This window comes from Aulonocara sp. 'chitande type north' Nkhata Bay, linkage group LG23, assembly GCF_057382095.1.
Source record: "Aulonocara sp. 'chitande type north' Nkhata Bay isolate Kocher_YH1m ecotype deep benthic linkage group LG23, A_spYH_male_GT1.1, whole genome shotgun sequence".
NCBI classification, from domain to species: domain Eukaryota; kingdom Metazoa; phylum Chordata; class Actinopteri; order Cichliformes; family Cichlidae; genus Aulonocara; species Aulonocara sp. 'chitande type north' Nkhata Bay.
The window spans coordinates 11,405,051-11,428,232 of NC_141365.1; the positions used below are offsets into that span (position 1 = coordinate 11,405,051).

A 23,182-nucleotide genomic window follows, 5' to 3' on the forward strand; every position below is an offset into this window, starting at 1 on the left:
GATTAGCGATTGTTTACATGTATTTATGTTATGGTATCGCATTTCATATGATATCAATCGCCATGTATGGGCGTGTCCTGACAGCACTCCTGCTGTAGGTACCACAATTTTCACAGTGCTTAAGTACAGAGAAAGCAAAGCTCCAGTGCAAAGAGCTGTTTTTTCCACTCTGACATTTTTTTCCTGTTTTTACGGAAATGTAACTAGCAAATTTCATCATTATTAGTTAGAAAACATGTAATCACCATTTCATTGTTTAATGGTAAAGTTACTCTAAATTAATAGATAATTAAACTGTAATCTACAGTTCTTTAATGATAGGAGATACACATCATGACTTTCTTCCCACCCAGAAAACAAAACACCTGAATTCATCAAAACTAACAACAAAACACAAAGTCCAACATCTTAAAACCCGTTTATTTGCTCATTAGATGTTCTGTTGAAAAGTTTCCTCTTTGGAGTGTGGCACAAAAAATTACAGGATTTTTTTCTAAATATGCAAAAAAAAAATCAATAAAAATAAATTACTTTTACTAAAAAAAAAAATCATTCAGTGATGGAAAAAGAAATTTGGTTCTTTTCGGTTTCACACTATCTTATTTTGAAGGAAGATTTAATATGGAGTCAAGGAATCCCTGAAAACGTAACTAAAATAACTTACGACAAGACTATTTTAAGTGTAACCTTCATAAGTAAGACTATTGATAAAGGAGTTTATAATCTAATAAAATGTTATTAGAGACACTGAAACTGCCTTAAAATCTTAAAAGCAAGCACAGAATTTTATTCTGCAAACCAGAAATCACTTGGATGCTGAGATGCCTCAGGTCAAGGTCAAAGTGTAAAGGATATGAACCCGTATAATAGATCTATAGTTACATTAGGATCGTTTTTTCCCCTTCCTATACAACTTGAAGTTGCCTCACCCGTTTCTTTATCATAGATATTCAGCCTATACCCGCATCTGTCCAGTCATCTCACTGTTTGTCTGTGGTCATAAAGATTTGATCAAATTGGATGCGACAAAACTTTCATGAAAATTAAGAGAAACCTGAGCTCAGTGATCACCTACACCAAGAATCTTCCAAATCACTTTAAGCATATTTGCACTGCACAAGACATAATGTGGATTGCACAACACTGGTCACTATATTCTTCATTTCCAGTTAATACTTGTACAGCTGCTGTTATTGTGTATATATTTATTTATTTATTTATATTTCTTCATACATTCTTATATAGTTCTATACTGTGTATTGTGTATTTTGTTGTACAGTTAATTTATTTTCAACTTTAATTTAATTTATATATTTTATCTTATTCTTTCCCAGTTAAATTTACCCTTCATTCTAATTTGTGTTGTACAGTTATTTCATTTTTAACCTTAATTTATATTTTATTCCTTCCTTATTTAAATTTACCCTTTTTAATTTTTCATATTTATTTCCTATCTTATTCATAGCCTTTTCCTTTTTTTCCCCTTTAGGTCACGAGCAGTTGTCTAAGCATTTCACTGCATATCGTACTGTGTATGACTGTGTACGTGACAAATAAAATTTGAATTTGATTTGAATCTAAGTGTAATAAGATCATGAAGGGGTAAATTTGTGTCCAAGAGGAGATTTAGAAAAACTCACCAGTTAATAATCTACTCTTCATGCAGGATAAATGCAGTTTCCAGTAATTCCCGTGAGCTCAGGCCTCAGACTTCTCTAAACAACGAGAGTGGGGAAAAACCTGCCTGCAGCTAAGTATGATGTCAGTGACAGAGGGATAGTGATAATATGGCCACAGCAGCCCAGAAGCACCTCCTACCTGTTGATCAAAACTTCTATTTGTGAGAGACAGCCAATCAAAACAAATTTCTCTTATAGGGAGAGAAGCAAGCTATATTTTTTCAGTAGTGAATAGTGCAAAGCTACTTTAGTAGAGTTCAAAGTAGCAAAAATGCAGAGATGGAAAGGAGCAGATTAGGTCCACTTCAGAATGGCTCATTCTCTTTTAGTCAGAGTCACTCAGAGCCTAAAATAGTTCCACGTTAGTTGATTTTTGTTAAAAACGAGCTTGTAGATGTCTCATATCTGCAACTGGATGTGAATTCAAACTACACAGTTTAAATTCACATTTCTGTTTGCACAGGTTTCAGAGACATGCATGTTAGGTTAATTTGTGTTTCTACAGTGGCTTGCAAAAGTATTCGGCCCCCTTGAATTTTCCCACATTTTGTCACATCACAGCCACAAACATGAATCAATTTTAATGGAATTCCACATGAAAGACCAACACAAAGTGGTGTACACGTGAGAAGTGGAACGAAAATCATACATGATTCCAAACATTTTTTACAAATAAATAACTGCAAAGTGGGGTGTGCGTAATTATTCAGCCTCCTGAGTCAATACTTTGTAGAACCACCTTTTGCTGCAATTACAGCTGCCAGTCTTTTAGGGCATGTCTCTACCAGCTTTGCACATCTAGAGACTGAAATCTTTGCCCATTCTTCTTTGCAAAACAGCTCCAGCTCAGATTAGATGGACAGCGTTTGTGAACAGCAGTTTTCAGATTTTGCCACATATTCTCGATTGGATTTAGATCTGGACTTTGACTGGGCCAGTCTAACACATGGATATGTTTTGTTTTAAACCATCCCATCGTTGCCCTGGCTTTATGTTTAGGGTCGTTGTCCTGCTGGAAGGTGAACCTCCACACCAGTCTCAAGTCTTTTGCAGAATCCAAGAGGTTTTCCTCCAAGATTGCCCTGTATTTGGCTCCATCCATCTTCCCATCAACTCTGACCAGCTTCCCTGTCCCTGCTGAAGAGAAGCACCCCCAGAGCATGATGCTGCCACCACCATATTTGACAGTGGGGATCGTGTGTTCAGAGTGATGTGCAGTGTTGGTTTTCTGCCACACATAGCGTTTTGCATTTTGGTCAAAAAGTTCCATTTTGGTCTCATCTGACCAGAGCACCTTCTTCCACATGTTTGCTGTGTCCCCACATGGCTTGTGGCAAACTGCGAATGGGACTTCTTATGGTTTTCTGTTAACAATGGCTTTCTTCTTGCCGCTCTTCCATAAAGGCCAACTTTGTGCAGTGCACGACTAATAGTAGTCCTATGGACAGATTCCCCCAGCTGAGCTGTAGATCTCTGCAGCTCGTCCAGAGTCACCATGGGCCTCTTGGCTGCATTTCTGATCAGCCTTGTTCGGCCTGTGAGTTTAGGTGGACGGCCTTTTCTTGGTAGGTTTACAGTTGTGCCATACTCCTTCCATTTCTGAATGATCACTTGAACAGTGCTCCGTGGGATGTTCAAGGCTTGGGAAATCTTTTTGTAGCCTAAGCCTGCTTTAAATTTCTCAATAACTTTATCCCTGACCTGTCTGGTGTGTTCTTTGGACTTCATGGTGTTGTTGCTCCCAATATTCTCTTAGACAACCTCTGAGGCCGTCACAGAGCAGCTGTATTTGTACTGACATTAGATTACACACAGGTGCACTCTATTTAGTCATTATCACTCATCAGGTCTCTATGGTCTCTCTCAGTTGCCCATAGACATTGCTATGGGCAACTGACTGCACTCAGACCAAAGGGGGGCTGAATAATTACGCACACCCCACTTTGCAGTTATTTATTTGTAAAGAATGTTTGGAATCATGTAAATTGGCAGTAGGTATGAATGGTTGTCTGTCTCTGTGCGCCGGCCCGATGATGCACTGGTGCCCTGTCGAGGGATGACAGCTGGGACAGGCTATGCCCCGTGAGCCTGAATTGACAAAATTAGGTGTATGAATGATTTTGTGTCATTTATATTTCTTTTAAACCTAGTAATGTATTTATGTAAAACACATCAAACCTCCTCCTTTGTTGTTGTTCGTTTACTCCTTATGCTGCTTAAAGATAATCAATTTTAATAGCTATCAAATGATCTGCACTATGTGTCAAGCATCCAACAGTGAACTCAGAGTTCATTGTGACGAAGCACAATTTAATGACGTAATTTAAAAACACACCAATAAAACAGTGTGTTAGGGTTTGGGCCAGAGTTTTATAAAAAAATGGCCAAACATGTGGCGGGTCCTTTGTTGGGAATGTATACAGAATCTCTTGAGAGGGGCGTGCTTCCACCCACCCTAAACCTTGCCCATATATCCCTGATCTTAAAGAAGGATAAACCCGCGGATCTGTGTACATCCTACAGACCTATAAGTCTACTTAGTGTGGATTGTAAGATTCTGTCCAAAATTTTATCCAGACGTTTAGAGGAGGTTCTGCCGGTTCTGATAAAGCCTGACCAGACGGGATTCGTCAAGAATAGATACTCCCGCTCCAATGTCCACCGACTCATAAATGTTGCGCAGTTCTCTCAGAACACCAATTATAGGGCTCTTGCGATCTCTTTGGATGCTGAGAAAGCATTTGATCGGGTGGAGTGGGAATATCTATTTGATGTTTTGGACAGGTTTGGTTTGGGATCTGAATTTGTCAAGTGGGTCAAACTGCTGTATGGGGCCCCAGCTGCAAGGGTCTTGGTTAATGGCTCGGTCTCGGATGTCTTCCCACTGGGTAGGGGAACGCGGCAAGGATGCCCCCTCTCTCCCCTGTTGTTTGCACTTGCTTTGGAGCCACTGGCAGAGGCTATAAGAACTGATCCTGAGATCTGTGGGGTGACCTTGTCGAATACTGAATACAGGATTTCCCTTTATGCAGATGACGTGTTGCTCTTTCTCACTAAGCCAGAAACTTCTATTCCTGCACTGACACATATCATCAACCAATTTGGCCTCTTCTCAGGGTATAAGATAAATTATGATAAATCTGAAGCTTTGCCACTGGGTGACGGGGGGAGGTGGGACGCTCCTCCTAATTTCCCTTTCAGGTGGTCGACCACGGGTTTCACATATTTAGGTATCAGGGTGTCCGCAGACACAGCGGAGTTGTACAAGTTGAACTTCAAGCCGATTGTGGCCTCAATCAAGAATGACCTCAATAGGTGGTTTGACCTCCCCCTGTCTTGGACGGGTAGAATAAGTTTAATCAAGATGAATGTGCTACCCAGAATATTATACCCCATTCAAATGTTGCCTCTCAGGATCAACAGAAAAACATTCATAGAGATTGAGGGATGTCTTTCTAAATTCATATGGCGTGGGAAGAAATCTAGACTAAAGATACAGATTTTACAACTGCCCACGGATGAGGGGGGTCAGGCACTGCCTAACTTTTTATATTACTACTGGGCTTGCCATGCACAAATAATCTCAGGGTGGTTACATTCCTTCCTTCACCGGGGCGAACCATCGGTAGATGCCTGGTGCTGTGACCCTCTCTCACCTCTTAGTCTCTTATCCACTGACCTGGCGGACCTCCCTCTTGGTGTCAGAACTAACTCCGTCTTGATGCCCACTTTAAAGGTTTGGCGTGATATTACTGCCCACGTCGGAAGAAGAGGTTTCTCTAGTGCACTGCAGCCTCTAACTAGGAATAAAGCTTTCCCCCCGGGTATTGGCATTAATATATTTGATGATTGGTATTCCAAAGGTATAAGATTTATTTGTGATCTGTTCGAAAGGGGTAGTTTTATGGCCTTTAATCAAGTTCAAGTTAAGTATAATTTACCACAGAAACACTTCTTTGGATTCCTGCAAGTAAGGCATTATGTGAACTCCCTTAAATTTCCAGCCAATCAACCAGTTTTGAACCCTGTTGAAAGCTTTCTTCTCAAAGTTAACGAGGAAATGACTACAAAAAAGAAATTTATTTCTCTTTGTTATGGGAAATTGTTGTCTTTGAACTTTATAACCACTGATAAGGCCAGGGTTCGGTGGGAAACCGACCTCGAAGCTCAGGTTGGTGCGGAAGCATGGTCCAAAACTTTCAGATCTGCCATGAAATTGTTTCCCTGTAACAGACTAAAGGAAAGCCAGTACAGAATCTTACATAGACTACAGCGTACGCCGGAGTTCCTAAATAAAATTCACCCTCAGATTTCTGCTCTTTGTGTGAAGTGCAATACGGCTGTAGGGACCTATTACCACTGCATATGGCAATGTCCTTTAATTACTAGATTTTGGAAGAATATTGCTATAGAGCTTTGCTCTATTTTCCACCGAACGATCCCACTGAACCCTATGCTGTTCGTTCTGGGTCTATCTATAGAAGGGCTCTCTCTGTCTTCTGTACAGATGCTTTTGTTAAGTAAACTTTTACATTTGGCGAGGCGATGTGTACTGTTTCAATGGATTCAGAGACGGCCTCCTACTGTTACACAGTGGTACAGAGAACTGCTCAGGGTGCTGCCGATGGAGCGCCTCAGTGCCATCATAAAGGGCAATTGTAATGCATTCTGTAGCATATGGCAGCCTCTGCTTGATCACCTACCTCATGACCTTACTGTGCTATTACATAAAGGGGACTCGCAGTTTGTTTTTAAACACACTGATTAATGTCTGTGTTTCCCCCCCCCTTTTTTTTTTTTTTTTTTTTTTTTTTTTTTATTTATTGTTTCCCTTGACTTCGAATGTGAAACGCTTTACATATTTTGTCCCAGGCGTGTGTACTGGTAACTCATATACCTGCATTTGCTTTATCTTTTTTTTTTTTTTTTTTTTTTTTTTTTTGTGCTTGGCTGTGCTGACTTGTTGCTGTTCGTGTTGTTCTGACAAAATCAATAAATCATCGTTTCAAAAAAAACAGTGTGTTATCTGAGCTTATGTAGGTACTGTGCAGTGTTGATTCTTGTTTGTTTGGAAAAGCAGGACTCGAGCCAGGCCCTCTGCACAGGAACAGCCTGACTGTACTGACGCAGCAGATCCTGGAGCTCCTGGTTCGAACAAAACAAAGAGATAGTATTTAATTTACATCGTTTACAACCTAAAGAAATTTAATCTGCCTCAAGAAAATGCCTCGTAACTCTTTCCGCCCCACCTCGACAAATAAACATTACTGGAAAAGATTATGTATGTCAAACGTCAGATAAGCATCAGTGAGAGTTACCATGACACTAACCTGTGAGTGGATGTTGTTCTCCACCTCTGCTACTATGTGGGTGACATCCGGACTCATGATCTCCTCCTCATCTCCATCATAAGTGCACTTCAGCTAAGGAGGAGTTATAACATTATTTGAGCATCGTACCACACCTCTGTAGTTCGCAATTGTGGCTTTTAAGCTTTCGGGCTCTTTTCTCAACAAAACCACACAAACTGCCGCAGATGAAAGCACGCAGGAGACAGTAACTGTTAAAACACCAAGCTGTGGCAACCAGTATTAAAGGATATGTGATAAGATAGCGGGCCAGCCTCTTCCTCTCTGATGCAGGCAAGTTGTAGAAAAACACACGGACCCCGTTCATGAAACTAGGGAGGTCTGCAGGGCTCTGGAGTGTAGCCGAGGGCCCGGAGGTTGCAGAGTCGGTGTCATCAGAATTTTGCAACTGTAGCCCCGGGGAGGATGCTGAAGTGGATGTCTGGGGTATAGCTGTGTTCTTGACATTTCTGCTATGATAGTATCTGAAAGTTTGGTTAAGAGAAGATTACAGACATCACAACTACTACTACTGAGTCCATGCTCTGAAAGCACTAAAAGATACATGAATGTGGGGATGCCTCTGGAAGCAAGGTGCTTCCTGATGAGCCTCTCTGTGCCGTACCAGTTGAAACCTTTGGTAGCGTGACCGATACGTGGAAGATGAACACTTGCTTTGTGTGGGAAAAAGACAACAAGGGTTAGTGGCTGTTAGCAGTAGCCTTCTGCAGTCTTTACCATTGAAAGTATTTTAGTGCAGAGGGTTACAACAATAAGAAAACACTGTGGTGAATGAGAATTAAGTCAAGCCAATTTATTTGTAGCCCAGTATCACGTGTAAAGGTTCAAAGGACATGAGGAGAAATAATAATCAAGTCACAAAGAATTTAAGAGGCATAAAAAAAGAAGAGTATTTGCAATAAAGACCTATTGAGCCAAAGAGAGAAGAGAGGGAGAAAGAAAACAAACCTGGTTTGATAATGTGCACAGCTGTGCCTCGATTACTAAATGTAAGATTTAAGAAGCGTCTTTACGAGTTTCTTAAAGGTATCGGTTGATTTTGGGGCACAAACAGCAAAAGCAGCGAGTGCAAAGTCTTTTAATCAGTTCATCTAGCGTGCAACATAACTAGAGGAAATATAAATTCCCGCTTCATTGGTTGTTCTTCTGCAGTTGTGTTTGTAAGAATTTGTGCGTGCACACATCAGATGGCACACAGCACGTCCTGTAAATCCTGCCAATCAGGTCTTACAGTAATAACGCATCATTTTCAATGTGTGTTATTACTGTAAGGTGTTTGGTTATTATTCGAACCTTTACAAGGGTTTATGTGAGCACTGCTGACTTGACACTTAAAAATTTTTTTTTCACAATTTCACCAGTCTCAGGCTACATGAAAACAAAAAAAAGACATTTCACACTTTTTTGTATTAAAATAGCATGAAATGCTTTACTGCACCCTTGGTTCTTTTGGCCGCTTTGTAAATCTTCTTCAGGCCTTCATCCAGAGCACTCAGAAAGATCCCAGACAAGTTGTTGGCTTTGTCTCGCTGCTGTGCCACTATTAGGGCTAACTGGGTGACAGGAAGGAGATGGAAGCTGATCAACACATTATCTGATCACTGTTGCATGGCACTGAGTGCTGTTCCTCACAGCTTTGCAAGCCTGTCACCACACATTAACCCAAAGCAGGTATATCACACAACTGATCACTACTACTGCAAAGAAACAAAAAATATTGTGAAACAAGCATGTTTTTTAAGACATTCAGGGTGTTTTATGCAGCAGAGTTCTTCAACCAGAACCTACTTGATCTTGGCTGTTCAATCTGGACTGTTTGTCATTAATTGGGAACAGAAGCACACTTCCAAGATCCAAATCTGAAACAAATCATATTTAATTTTGTGACTCATTCTTTAGTCAGACCACCAAAGAAGAAATAAAATGCTTTTTTACTGTCAATCTTACCTTTCATCTTTCCAGCTAACTCATACTGCTTTCGCGGCTCGTCTGATCTCACCTCCAGTGCTGTAAACAGACCTCCTCTTCCCCACCGACCTGAGTCATCTACACAGGAATCACTACTTTGGTAAATAACACATGCTGTGGTTTGGTTTTCAAACTTATTGTGCCCAAGGCGCACCAAACACGAATTAAAAGCCACACCTGCATCATATCGTGGCAAAGTTACCATCTGACATGTTGCCAGTTGTTTTGGTTTGAACTGATAAATTAAGGTATTATTTAAGACTTTGCACGACATCAAAGTTTTCACACCAGGTTCTTTTACGCAATCCAACATTCAGTCCTGCTGCAACTGGTACAGATCTAGTTCTCTTTTGTGTAAGATAAATCTTTCTCTCTACAGAGGCCTGTTTGGCACCATGTTGGCATTAATCAGCTTCTCTAAGGTAGAAACCGTTGGTTAGGGTCTGCTCAACAGACTTTTTTTTTCTTTCCTATTTCCATTAGTGAGTCGTTCAGTAGTTCTTATTTGCTTTGCACAAGAAAATGATCAATTTTGTACTTTTTTGTTAACTTTTGCACTATAAGTCAGGGCTTTTAGTGTATCACACTGTAATAACAGGTAATTATCTAGTAGCCTCCTAAAACTGAGAGACTTAATGCTAAGGATGTGGTTACTGTGACTGACAGCTGTCCTGACAGTCTTATTCAGGTTCAACCTCTCCACTGTTGGTGCTTTTTGGAGGATTTTTAATCCAATGCACATCATATGTTTTACTCACCAGACCATATGAGGAGCTGAAGTTTGTGCTTTAATTCTGGTGAAAATAATTCTTGGTCTTAGCTTATTACTTAGCACCTGTACCTGTACCGAAAGGTGACATCATGTAATGTCCATATCCATCTATAGTTCCTACAAAGCGCACACTGAATTAAAAAAATTCTAATGTGTCAGTTTACGAAGTAACAAGAAAAATGGGGCACGTACCAACGCAGTGGACGATGATGGCGTCTCCCCGGGCGGTGTGAGGATGAGTAACATCCCCCAGAACGTAGTGGATATCCGTGCTGTCAGAGTCTGTGGAGCACATGCTGCTGCCATCCTCCTCTTCTTCCTCCTCTTCCTCACTGTCCACAGACGGCAGGCACCGAGATCTGTACCCGCAGGACTCCCACCAGGCCATTCTGCACAACGAACCCACAAGTCAAATAAAGGGAAAAACTGTTTGTGCAAAAGAAGTCTCAGAATTGTTTTAAAAAAGCAAATAAACTAATAAATCTTTACTTTTTCTTGTATTTCTGCTCTTCCTGCTTCTTCTTCATCTCCTCCTGCATTTTGGCTCTCTTGGCTGCAGCCTCCTCCCTCCTCTGCCGCCTCAGCTCCAGCTCAGCCTCCGTGACAGGCTTCCTCTTCCTCGTTGGAATCCCAAGGGCTACCGACAGTGAAACCTGAGAACCCATCGAGAAAAATCACACTCATATAACGCTTGCAACACTGGGATTATCAGCGTAAGAAAACATGTGAGGCTGCTTTGTATCCATCCTTTAAGTAACACTGAAAGCCTGGGTTTTTGTGGTTGCTGGGATTTCCTGTAATATTCATTCAAATCAACCCACAGATAAAATTAAAGTCAATTAAATGTTGCTCAGTCCAGAGTATACATTTGATCCATTTTCCATTTTTTTATTTGTGCAGTTTAATTTCAGTTGAGATTTTATGAGTTTCAGTAATCGCTTTGGTATTTGGAGAATTTTGAGGTGGATAATATTTGTCAGGCGCAAAATGTAAGAAAGTAGAATTTATAATATAAACAAAGCTTTCTAACTGTTGACTGTCAGTCCTGCGGTGATCCCATTCTCAATAAACACATCTACCAATGTGACAGTGTTTGAATATTTAGCAAAGTTAACAAAAACTAGCTTAGTTAGTTTTCGTTAACTATAATGCTCTCGTTAGCGATGTTAAAGCTACAGCTCCTCCAGAGTTAACAACCCGGTCCCATAGGAGCTACAACACTGTGTGTGGTAGGGAAAAAACCCAAGGCAACAAGAATCTTGTGATTAAAATAGGTTTTAACTGGTATTCACTTTTGATAACATTAAAAAAAGGCTGACAGCTGAAGGAAAAATTGTGACATGTAATGGTGAAATATGACCGAGGACCAAAAACAGCCTGCGGAACGTTTCAATCACCTGCAACATCCTGAAAGGAAGAGATAACAATCCGTCCAACAATAATAAAAGAGGCAGCATTATTATGAGAAATCGACAACAAGTCTGAACTACTTCTTCACCTGAATTCAAAGCAATGACCTTCATAGATGTGCCTGTGAAGTTTTTAGTCAGCTACTGTGATCATCACAGTGTTCCCTTCATTTTTCATGGGGGTGGATGTGTCCTCCGTCCAAGTGTTCCTCGTCTGCTAATTAACTTTAAACTGCAGAGCCACGATGAGTGTCTAACATGGCTAATTTCTTTTACGTTTTCAGCATTCTGTCTATACATAACTAACCTCATGTGGGATGCATGTCCTTACAAAGATAATTCTGTTTTAATTTAAAGTCGGGGCGTCTTACTCCAGTTTTGTGTCGCAGAGCTCGTCCCTCTCCTGCTGCTCTCGGAAACCCGGTCAGCTGCTCCTCCAACAAACGATCAAAGCTCTTCTGGTCCTCAGAGCTGGGGTCCTTACTGTAGTCTTTCCCCTCAAAGAAGTACAGGTGGTCTAAAGGAGCAGAGGGGACAGAGGTTTGAGATAATCATCACAAAGAGAGAAAAGACTATGTCGGCTGTGATGAAGCACAGAGGAGGTCAAAATCTGCATGTAAACTAACAGGCTCCTGGCTTCTTTAAAGGCTTTTAATGGAGGTGTCAAACTTAAGGGACACGAGAGAAATGAGAATCACATCGGGGGCAAGACATATTTAGTTTGTCCTGCTTTCATTTTGTCAAAAGCCCATTTTTCTCTACTTAAACTTATCTCGTTGCCCGTGAGGAAAATTTTATGGAATCATCTAATTTATTGGGATGAAATTTGCTGCACATTACACCCGAAACACTTTCTCAGAAAAATCATCTTCTTAATGGCCTCCCTGACTTTCATTTCCTGTGCTGCGGTGAGACTTCCTTTTACAGAGTCGTCACTTTGAGATGGGTTCAAACTTATTTTGCTCTAGATTTGTGTCTTTTTGACGGAGCACCTTCCCGCCCCTCTTTGCTGTCCATGACTCAGTATCTCTGCTGGTGTTTGAATTCAAAATGATGATACAAATTATATCATTTAAAAACAGCCGTCATTTTATGACACATCAGTAAACGGGCCTTTCTTCATGGTAAAAAAAAAAGAAAAAAAAAAAGTACCCACTCATTGCCAGTTATGCCATGCTGTGTTAGTTAGCTGTTAGGCTTCAGCTGTATGAGGGGGGGATGACTGGTTTTAATATATAATATAAAAATAATCTAGTTCTTGGAAGGTCTTCAGGTTGAGTTGTAACGCCTTGATTCTTTACCTTTTCAGACATTCTGCCGTAGATTTGCTGCTGTGTTTGAGATCATTGTCCTTCTGCATGACCCAGCTTCGGTCAGGCAGCCAGCCTCATATTTGACTCTAGAATACTTTGTTATACAGAGGAGTTCATGGACGAGTCACTGACTGCAATGTTCCCTGATGCTGTGGCTGCAAAACGAGCCCGGATCATCATGCCTCCGCCACGATTGACAGCATGCAATAGGTATTTGTGACAAACATGGCGCCGTGCATTATGCCAAACACCTCCAATTGGGTGTCTTCAGTCAAAAGATGTTGTTGCCCAAGTCTTGTGGTTTGGGCTGATGCAGGTTTGCAAACCTAAGCTGTGATGCCGTAGAGAGAAGATGTTTTCTCCTGGTAATCCTTCCAGGATTCTTCCATGTTTTTCTAACTGTACTGTCATGAACTTTAACATTTAACATGCTAACTGAGGCCTGTAGAGTCTCAGATGCCACTCCAAGGTTTTTTTGCAGTTTCTTTGAGCCTTGCACTGTCTGACTTCAAGGTGAATTTACTGGGACATCCACTCCTGGAAAGGCTGTGGCATTGTGTTAACACACACCTCAATATACCAAAACAGAAAACTGGTAAAATCTCTGCTTTTATACTACATTCGATAAGCAGCACCTGGCTGCAATGTACCCTTTTAATCCCTATGGAAGAAGTAAGGTTGTTTTTACCTTTTTTATTTTTATAGGACTGTATTTGAACACTTATCTGTCTTACTCTCAATGTGATTCTCATTTTCTCTTGCAGCCCTATGTGAAACTAAATTTGTCACTCCTGACCTAAAGTGATTTGCAGATTTCCTCTGTTTTCTTTGCAACCTCTAGTGATGAGCCCAAGAGAAGCAATCTTGGGTGTTTTCTCCTCTGTGGTTTGCAGTTCAAAAACCAAAAGTAAGACGGAGTCGCTTACATGCAGGAACAACATGTTCGCTATACCACACCAGTTACATTATATTAGTAGTTTTTGAAATTCGCACACTAAGAATAGCCCATAGTGATTTGAGATTTCAACATGTACACTATAATGAAACATACTCTGCCCGTCAGCTTCAGATCCTTTCCCTTCATCATCCTCTTCATTTTCTTCATGCTGGGAGTAGTCCTCATCATCCACCCAATGACCATTATGTGACAGGCCAAGGATCTTCTCCAGTTTCACATCTTGTATGGAGCTCTCATCAGATGACAAAAGCTTATCAATGCCAAACTTCAAGATCTCGCTTAGCTGTGCCGAAGAGGAAATGTAAGCAGAGGAGGTGAAAACTGGAGAGGTTTTCATACAAAGCGGACACACAGTAAACTGAGCACTGAAGGATTCAGAGATTATCAGGGATTATCCTGCAGTGATAGAATTTATTTTCAGTGATTTAAAGCTCACAAACCTGCAGCCCTCCTGCAGCTGACTGAGCTTGATCCAGTAAAGAGAAGCGGCCTTCTTCAATAACAGTGTTGGTGAGCTGCAACTTGGACACAGCGCGAGAGTACATGATCTCCTCCACAGTGTCTCGTGCCAGGAGGCGGATCACTTTCACAGGCCTGTAGGAAATCATTCAAATATTGAACCCCAACATCACATTGAACTTCCATTAAGTTGAGAATTGTTAAATTCATAGAGTAAAGCTCAAGCTACCCATAATCAATCAGTCAATTAATCTTTACTTTTATAGCTCATTTCCTGTAGATTACTGCAAAGTGCTTCACACTCATACAATAGAAAATGTAATAAAAATAGACTAAAAGTTAGGTGAATCAAACTGAAAGGATAAACGTATATAAATTCAACTGCAGCAGTCTGAGACTGTAAATGTAGGTACATATACAGTGGTTGGAGATCTATTAACCAATCATGTCTGAGATTTGATTACATACAGTCTATGTGGCGCAAAAGAGAGTCTACATTTGCTGAAATTCACGATAAGTATGGGTTATTATCTAGCCTTGTTCTGAAACAAATTTACAGTCATTACGGACGTAAACAGATCTCTTGGACCTGATATCTACTGGCTAAGTCAGAGCCGAGTATGGCAGCCAAGTCAGCAGTCTAGCTGACTGATGCCAGACTGACAGTGTCATGCCAAGGCAGTGTTGGTATACAGCAAACACCCCCACAATGTTAAGGAGAACAACCGACTAATACTACCTTAAAACATGAAAGTCTGTTAGTCCAGAACACTTCAAAAACCTTTCAAGTTCAGTCACAAAAGCCATCAAAGGGGACATGAAACGCAACACATATAAAGGCTAATTTACATTTTATTTTAAAAAGTGACAGATTTTTTATTGTTGTTTTGTCCATGGCACGCATCGGCCTACTTTTCCTACAGACATACTGTTAGGATATCCAATCGTGCTTCAGTAAGAAACACAGTTATGTTTGTGGTGTGCATGTAGTGCTGTTATGTTGTAAACTGGATGTGCTCGTGGGAAAAGAAAGATTTTTTTACTGCATAAAATAGTTTTGATCGCATCAGCTGACTGCGCCCCTTACTTGGCCAGACGAGGAAAAATGTGAGTTTCTAACACCAGCTTGTCGGTCCGGTGAATCACCTCACACCTGGATCAAACAGGCTCTCCTCCACCTCCACGCAGTCCTCATTTATAAAGTGCGTAACAAACCCGAATATTACGGCTAACAGCTCGATTTTCCCCCTTGAGTGCAGCTAGCCAAACAGCGGGGAGCCAGATACTGCTAACGAGACGGAGAGTGAAAGTAAACAACGTAACATAAAACTCATTGTAGCAACACAAAAATGACCCCTTTAGACTGATTTTTAGTTGTTTTTATTTTTAGTCTCCTTGCTCTTCTTGGAGTTATCGGTTCTGTCACTAGTTAGCTAACAGAAACTAATGTAAGTTTATTAGCTGCAACCAACCAACCGGTTAACGTCATTTACTGACAGAAGATGGTGTTAAAGATGTTTAACTTTAGGTATTTATTTCTTAAATCCAGTTTCACAGACAGTGTTACATCTATGTCAGTTGAGAGTAGGTCTCAGTGTTATAAATAACCTTTATATGTGTAGTGTTTCATGTCCCCTTTAATGAAGACCACCACAAGAGAAAAAGACATGAAGACCAAGTAGATCATTTAATCGAAACTTAGGCTACGTTCATACTGCAGGTCTTAATGCTCAAATCCAATTTTTGGATCAAATCCGATTTTTTTGTCTGCTTGTTCACACTACAAATAAAACGCATGCGCAAAAGAAGACGTCACACACAACGCGCTCTGTTTAGACCCAGACCAAACAGTGTTATTTGACTGATGGCTGTTAATATAAAGACTTGTTTCGGACTTTACATTTCCCAATTTTGCTTTAAGTTATCAAGTTATTTAGATATGGCCTAATAATTATCCTTATTGCGGTTTTAGAGAGGAGCGATAGTTGCAGATTTCTGTCAGAATCTGCAGATTATACAGTACAAATGTTCACGTTTCTCCAACGTTGTCTTCCAAACAGTTTCACTGGATGGCCAGCAAGCGTTCGCGATGTCTTCTTGGGCGCTGATATTTGGCGTCTGTCTTGTGTCAGTGACGTAGAAGACTGATTTAATGCGACGTGACCGTTCAAACAGCAGTCGCTTTCTAAAACATCGGATATGTATCGGATTCAGTACCACATACGAAAGTGACCCAGATCGGATTTGAAAATATCAGATTTGTGCTGTTCACACTGTCATACCATGATCGGATATGGGTCGCAAAGGGTCAAAAAAGTCGGATTTGATGCGCATTCGCCTGAAGTTCATGGTGAAACCACTCTTAAGGTCAGCTGTTGGAGGTGTAGTGTGATGTGTTGCGACTTGCAGATATGTGCAAAATATTATAATATGTAAAATATTCGAATAACTAACAACAGATCATATCTTTCTCTCCGAACTCATCTCGTTCTTTGCCAGTATGCCCCTCTCCATCAGCCGTATTTGTACCTCACCTCTGAATGCTCTACCTGTTGATCCCCACCCTGCACCTGATTTTTTGCAACGTATCCTACAAATATTTTAAAAGCTATATATTTCTTTAAAAGAAATATAGAGTTTCTGTCTAACCAGAGGACAAAGGGTTATATAAATATTGAAACAACATAACACATAATCTTTAATAAGAAGCTAAATGGAGACAGCGACAACCACTAAGTTTTAAGGTGGAATATTTTCTCGCTTGTTGTGAACAGATCAGTATATCAACGTGACACCTCTAACAATTCATTCGATTTTAAGCTGGTCTCTGCATAATACACGAACTGCACTGCCTGAACTGGTCCGGTTATTTCAACAACAGTTACTGCATGAAAGAAAAACAAAAGGGGAGCTCTGCACTCATACTACAGTCATGATACTACAGCAAGACTTAACAAGTTCAATGAAAATTCAATTGTTTTTCTTAATAATGAGCCAAAACACACTTTCAGGCCTGCCACTCACAATCATCCACCCTAAACCCAACGGAAATGGTTTCAGGTGAGCTGGACCACAGAGTAAAAGTAAAGCAGCCAAGGACAGCTCAGGAGGTGCAGGAATTCTTTCAACGAGAACCTCCTGGCAATGCCCTCATGTTGCTGGTTGTGAAATGATGAGTGTGCAACATAATCTTGGCTTGTTTAACTTGTTTTTACGACATAAATCAAAAGATATCGCAGACATTGTTCCCCAGCATGGGAAAAAATAAAAATATGGAAAAACACTACCAAAGTAAGTGTTAACATTTTTGTCTCGCTCTGCTGCATCAATTTTGTTGCTTTCTGTAAGCATCCCTATGAAGCCTTATTGATGTGCAATAGCTAGGTTGCATGCAGGGAGTACTCTTTCACACCTAACTAGAGATAAGCCTAATGAGATAGTTATTTTCTTCAGCAAAACAGGACATCGTGCAGAAGTTTTCACCACTTCTTTGTGCTGTCAATGCTGCACGTCCCTTTGCGAAACGGTGCGACTTTCAGGACACCTAAATGAAATACCGATTGGATCCTGCTTGGAATCATTTCTCGTATGCTTCACCTGTTCTGACCAATCCGGTGGCTGCGTGCGGCAGCCTGCAAGTCATTTTGAGGGTTGAAGTCACTATCCACAAAAATGACAGTGTCAGCAGCTGTCAGGTTCATCCCTACTCCCCCTGCAAAGACAGAGGGAAAGAACAAAAACTGAAAATTGTGGCTCTCGATTTTTGTGCACGCAATAAAGAAACAGTAGGATTGGTGCATTTACTGTAAACAGGTTAAAGAAAATCATAATCTGTGACAGGAAACATGCTGGCCTTATTTACACAGGCGTTTCATTCTGCTGCAGCTCTTATCTCCTGTCATCACTCCCCTTTCCTCTCTAAGCCACTTCTGTGTTAGAAAGTCAGCTCAAGCTGAGCTTGCAGGCTTGTCTGCATATCTGAATCTACAGCAGAGTTCACAGAAGTGTTATCTTAAAAATTGCCACAGTCTTGTTTGTGAAATGCACTCTCAGCACTTTTGGCATCTAAAATGTCTACAGTAGAAGGGGTTACTGCTTCCCCTTTTCATATGCCTAGTTCCCAATCATAACCAGTGGGGTGCGTGATAGCGGATCATATGATGACTTTCTATCCCTATTTAGGTTTGTGTTTTTTTTAGCAGGAACCAGGATCTCTTTCAGGATCGTCTTTGACCGATCTACTATTTAGGTTTTGTCTACCCGTTTCTTGCCCATGCAGGTGAGGCTGAGAGCGCAGAAGTATTTGGTATTGAGTAGCAGGGGAGGGAAGAGGTGGTAGCTTGCTCTGAAGCTGCATTTTGTAAACAAATGCCAGCTTTTTTCCACATCCTCCTGCCTAAAGACCTGCTTCTTAAACATCCCTCTGAAATTTTCTGTGGCTAACCAATAACAGCCACTTCTTGTATGGGCTCTCCATGTGACATTTACCAGTGAGTTATATTAGTTATGTTGCAGTAAAATGAAAAAGCAAAAGATCCAGACATTTGTCTGAAGAATATCTTAAATAGAACCTATTCTGTCCCAGCTCTGCATTTCCATTCTTCTACTAGAACAGCTCTGAACGAGTTCAAAATGCAGCCCCTCAGTTCATCCTCTGACTGAAACAAGTAATTTTAGGTCCTCCACCTTTTTTCTGATTGCCGACAGCAGCTGGGTGGGGCTCCGGTGCCTCTGATGACCATATTAGGAATATCTGCACTCATTGAGTGAAAAAAAGGTTTTTAAAAAAGGAAAAAAAGGAGAACCTGACTGAAACTGAACATTTAGATCAGTCGGAAGTCTGCGCTATTGACTCACAGGAATTACTTGAATAGACTTCATTACTTGAAACGGTTTAACATGAGTTTATATATAAGTATATCAAAGAAAATACTACACCAGGGCTTTATTTACCGGCTTTAGTGCTGAGCAGAAAGACGAAGACATCTTTGCTGCTGAAGTTTTTCACTGCTAGGTTTCGTTCCTCCCCTCGGACTGACCCATCCAGACGTTCGTAGCTGTAACCTGAACAGAAAAGCTGAATTCAGCATTTATTTATAACTAAGAATAAATCAAATGGTTTTCAAGTTTGCCATTATGAAGAATGAGAATAATTACTAATTAATTCATGCCATTAAGAACAATTAATAGTAAGTCAATGAACAATAACCCCTCATGTTCACTCTCACTCACCTCTGTACTCCATGTAGTCCTGGAGAATATCGAGCATCCTCGTCATCTGAGAGAACAGCAGGATCCGATGGCCCCTTCAACCACAGATATGAAAACACAAATATTGTAAGACTCAATTTAAAGACGAATATGTGACTTAGAATATCACAGCATTACAGCAATGCCGCACTAAACCACCAGGTGGAGCCAAATAACACATCAGCAAACCCTTTGTGGAGGAATGTCAGCATGCTGTCCAAAAGACAAAGTTTTCCACTGGCTTCAATGAGATGTTCCCCCATCTCAAATGGCTCTGGCTCAACTCCTATCCAAGAAACAGACACACAAACATAGAATGTAATGGAAGCGGCTTTATCCTGTCCCACTGAAAACACACCTACGCCTCAGGTCTTTCCTGTAGCAGAGAGAACTAAAGCCAGTCTTTTTTACATCATCACTCTGCACCTCTCACCGTCAAACAGATAAGGGTGGTCAACACACTTCCTCAGGTTCATCAAGATGTTCAGCAACCGAGTTTTGCTGCCTTGGTCATTTCCAAAAGCCTCTGAAAGAAGAGTTTTAGAAGCAGATTGAATTTACAAATGACTGATGCCACTAAACAGATACTATTAGAACTATTATTTCCACTTGGCACCTTTAAAAACAGCCTACAAAGTGGAAAAAGCCAAAATCAAACAACAACAAAATCAGTGTAAAGTTATAAGACATGAAACAAGGACATAAGGACATAACAAAATGCCTTTGTTATGAGTTTTTGGTGGTTCTCAAATGTAACTTAACACCCGAGTGTTTCTTAGATGTAGACTAGTTGGTTAGTCTCATTTTTGTTCCTCGTTTAGTTGACTGAGAAATTAGTTGCCAGGAACATCCCTAGTAAAACTAGTAAACTAATAATAAAAGCTATGAAGCAACCATGAGAGCTCAGAATATTCGTGCCTTGGGGGGCCTTGATCACCTTCAGGTTTATTCATCGACTTTGGAACAGACAAAAAAATAGCACATTTCTCCTACACAGCTGGAGACCAGACCCAGAAGTTCTTTAAGGTGATGAGTAAAACCTTAAAACCAACTCTAAAATAGAGAGAACTGATAGAGAGAAGTCAGGATTTAGTGTCTGTTATGCCAACTGTAAAAATCAGTGATAAGCTGAGCTGGTGCTTTCTTGCTAATGCTATAAGTAAAGAGGCAGGGTAAGTACTGCAGAGAAAATGCATTTATAAATGACACAGCACACCATAGCGCCCAAGTCTCACCCAGATCCTTCATCAGAACAGCTTTGTAGTATTTCTTCTGCAGAGCGGACATGCCGTGATAAACCACCAGCTCGGTTTTCTTGGGCAGATCGACGGCCACCTGAGACTTGACTCTACGGAGCAGGAAGGGCTCCAGGATGCTTTGGAGCTCAGCAGCTATAAAAGTAATAAGATTCATGGTTAGCGTTCCTACAGTGCATTACTGTACTCCACTTTTTCGTGACCAATATTCACCCATTATATTTCAAAACATTTATTTGGATATGGAGAGACGCATGGACTCAGAAATAACACTGAATGTAAGCTATGCTTTGTTATGCTATAATTATGTATCGTACCCAACGCAGGCTGACTTTGTACATCAGAGTAAGAGTTGACAAAGCTGTCTGTGTCTTCTGGTATAAAGATATTGGGCTGGATGAAGCTCAGCAGGGAGTAGAGCTCCTGCAGGTTGTTCTGAATGGGAGTCCCTGTCAGCAAGACTCTGAATCCCACGAAAAACTACAAGAGAAGAACACAAACAAACTGATTTAAGAGGTCAAGGGAAAGACAATGAAGAAATCTGCCCAAACCAGGTGTTGCTTAGTACCTCTGTCAAAGTTTTGTGCAACAGCGAGTTTTGATTCTTCAACCTGTGAGCTTCATCAACCACAAGCACCTTCCACTTCCACCTGAGGAAGAGATCAGGGAAATATCAGCACATGAAAACTTTGTTCTCAGTGAACAAACCTTTAAAGACCATTATTCTCTTCCTTTTCTTCTGTCACATATAATTTGATACAAAGGTGGATTGCTTATATTAAAAATGGCTCACGTTTAAAAGAATGACCCCTCTCTAATAATCTCTGTAGATTACTACAGACACACAGGCTTCAGACTAATATTAAAGCTTTGTTTGTGACAGTTTTTTCTAGTCTTGGTTTTGTAGTGTGGCTAGAATAACATGATCATCTCAGGCATACAGGTCGCTAACCTAGATAACTACAGTTTAAGCCGATCTTACTAGGTGAAGGCCGGGAAGAGCCGACACAGAGCGACCTAAAAGCAATATCTCTGTTGGTACTGATCCTTTTTTCTGTCACCTCTTGCTTAAAACTATATAAACTTGTATTAGGACCCCACAGTTAAATTTTCCTCACAGTACATTGCTTCCAGAGTAGTTTATGTAGATCAAGAATAAGTACAAACTCACCGTTTCAAGAATGAAGCATCTTTGAGACACAGCTGGAAATAACAGGTAAAAAAAAAAAAATATATATATATATCAGTTTTAACAAAGGTGAAACCTTATCCTGTTTTGTTTTCACTTAATAGCCTCCGACCTCATATGTAGTGAGAAGAACATGGAAGTCCTGAGAGTTCGCCTCCTGCTGGATCTCTGTCCGCCTTTCTTTGTCTCCTTTGTAAACCAGGACCGTCAGTGAGGGAGCGAAGCTGAAAGCGAGGCACACACAGGTTTACAGACAGCGCTAAAAGCACATTATCAAATGAAATGCAATTACTGATTAATGTAGCTCCACCTTTCCAACTCATTCCTCCAGTTCTCCAGGACAGAGAGTGGGCTCAGCACCAGAAATGGTCCTTTCTTCCTGAGAGCCCCTGACATGTACACCAGCAGAGAGATTGTCTGAAGGGATACATGATGACCAGGACACCGTTAGAACATGTAAATAATAAGCCATATATAAAGCAGCCCCCAAATGGTCAGATTCATGAGTGTGTGACACATAAGGGGAAAACTTCTCATTCAATTGAAGCAAAGTGTGTAATTTGTCTAACAAGCCACTTGGAAACCAAGAATCTCTCTTCAGAGAAACATTGCTTAACTTTGAAGAGCACTGGCTCTGATCCAGTGTATGCTAATGTTATAAAGGTGTAAGCCTATGGAGTAGAAAAACTGCATTAAAATAAATGTAATTATAGTAATTATACAAATGTCACGTTAGGTCCAAGTGACAGAAAAGTGCTATAAAAAATATAACGAAAGGCACAATTGATATGTCACATGGCACTGAGGCTTTTTAGAATCAACTTCTGGGCACCCCCAGTGTAACAGATGCTCCAAGCCTCACCGCCTATATAAAAACTGTCCAGCCATGCCAGGGCTCTGGATTACAGGTAAACAGATGATGTCATACCTGGCAGGTTTTACCCAAGCCCATCTCGTCTCCTAAGATGCATCCCTGCTGGTTCTTCAGGCACTGAGTTAACCAGTGCACCCCGTCCAGCTGGTAGGGTCTCAGCTGTATCCCTGTGAGGAGAAAGATCATCACCGCTGGAGCACGTTTAATATAATCTCTGAAAATTACATGTAGGACGGCGCTGAAAGTGTATTAATCTGCTCTAAGTGCGTTTAGTTTGTATCCACAGAAAACGCCATGTCACTGTGAATGAGTGAAGACAGCCTGAAGTTTGTATGTACTTTGCAGGTCAGTCGTCCAGGTTAAAAATAGCCTTTCTACCTCTCAATCCCCATTTCTTCAGGTCACTTTGAGCAACATCCGCCTTCTTTTTCTCCGCGATGCTGTTTTTTATTCTCACCAAAATGTCCGACATGTTTGCTGACCGGCAGGACTACAATTTATACGAAAGACGACTTTATCGCAGACATGCGAGTTCCCACTGTTGTTTTCATGCAGTTTATGCTTCCTGACTGGGTCACGTGACGCTACGGAAAGGCGCGCGGTTTTTTAAACTTCGCCAAAAGTTTGTTTTCTTTCTTGAGCAACGCTCATTTCTTTATATTTTGCTAGGAAAACGGGAAATATAT

The 23,182-nt window shown here is 40.8% G+C and overlaps 1 protein-coding gene across 2 annotated transcripts; it reads right to left on the reverse strand.

Annotated features, from left to right (window-relative positions):
• Positions 1-2,058: 2,058 nt before the first annotated feature.
• On the reverse strand, positions 2,059-23,018 carry chd1l (chromodomain helicase DNA binding protein 1-like). 2 transcript variants are annotated; one of them, XM_086283901.1, is made up of 26 exons: positions 22,875-23,018; positions 22,551-22,663; positions 21,933-22,039; positions 21,735-21,846; positions 21,605-21,636; positions 21,002-21,083; positions 20,751-20,913; positions 20,413-20,568; positions 19,611-19,703; positions 19,367-19,463; positions 19,160-19,233; positions 18,881-18,991; positions 17,525-17,639; positions 13,909-14,062; positions 13,562-13,751; positions 11,569-11,714; positions 10,278-10,441; positions 9,981-10,177; positions 8,996-9,094; positions 8,837-8,907; positions 8,487-8,601; positions 7,593-7,701; positions 7,282-7,512; positions 7,010-7,091; positions 6,691-6,824; positions 2,059-4,018 (listed from the first exon to the last, which is right to left on the reverse strand). In XM_086283901.1, the coding sequence occupies exons 1-25, from the start codon at positions 22,966-22,968 to the stop codon at positions 6,702-6,704; spliced, it is 3,030 nt and encodes a 1,009-aa protein (XP_086140027.1). In that variant the 5' UTR covers positions 22,969-23,018; the 3' UTR covers positions 2,059-4,018; positions 6,691-6,701. The 2 variants fall into 2 exon arrangements, with proteins under 2 accessions (XP_086140027.1, XP_086140026.1); XM_086283900.1 differs by having other exon boundaries at positions 2,059-6,824.
• Positions 23,019-23,182: the final 164 nt, after the last annotated feature.

Bases quoted from the DNA above. Each gene is read 5' to 3' on its own strand.
- chd1l (XM_086283901.1), bottom strand. From the start codon at position 22,968: ATGTCGGACATTTTGGTGAGAATAAAAAACAGCATCGCGGAGAAAAAG. The intron at 21,637-21,734 runs GTCGGAGGCTAT...TGTTATTTCCAG, and splicing joins TTCTTCTCACTACATATGAG to CTGTGTCTCAAAGATGCTTC. The intron at 8,602-8,836 runs GTAGGTTCTGGT...CCTGTCACCCAG, and splicing joins GATTGAACAGCCAAGATCAA to TTAGCCCTAATAGTGGCACA.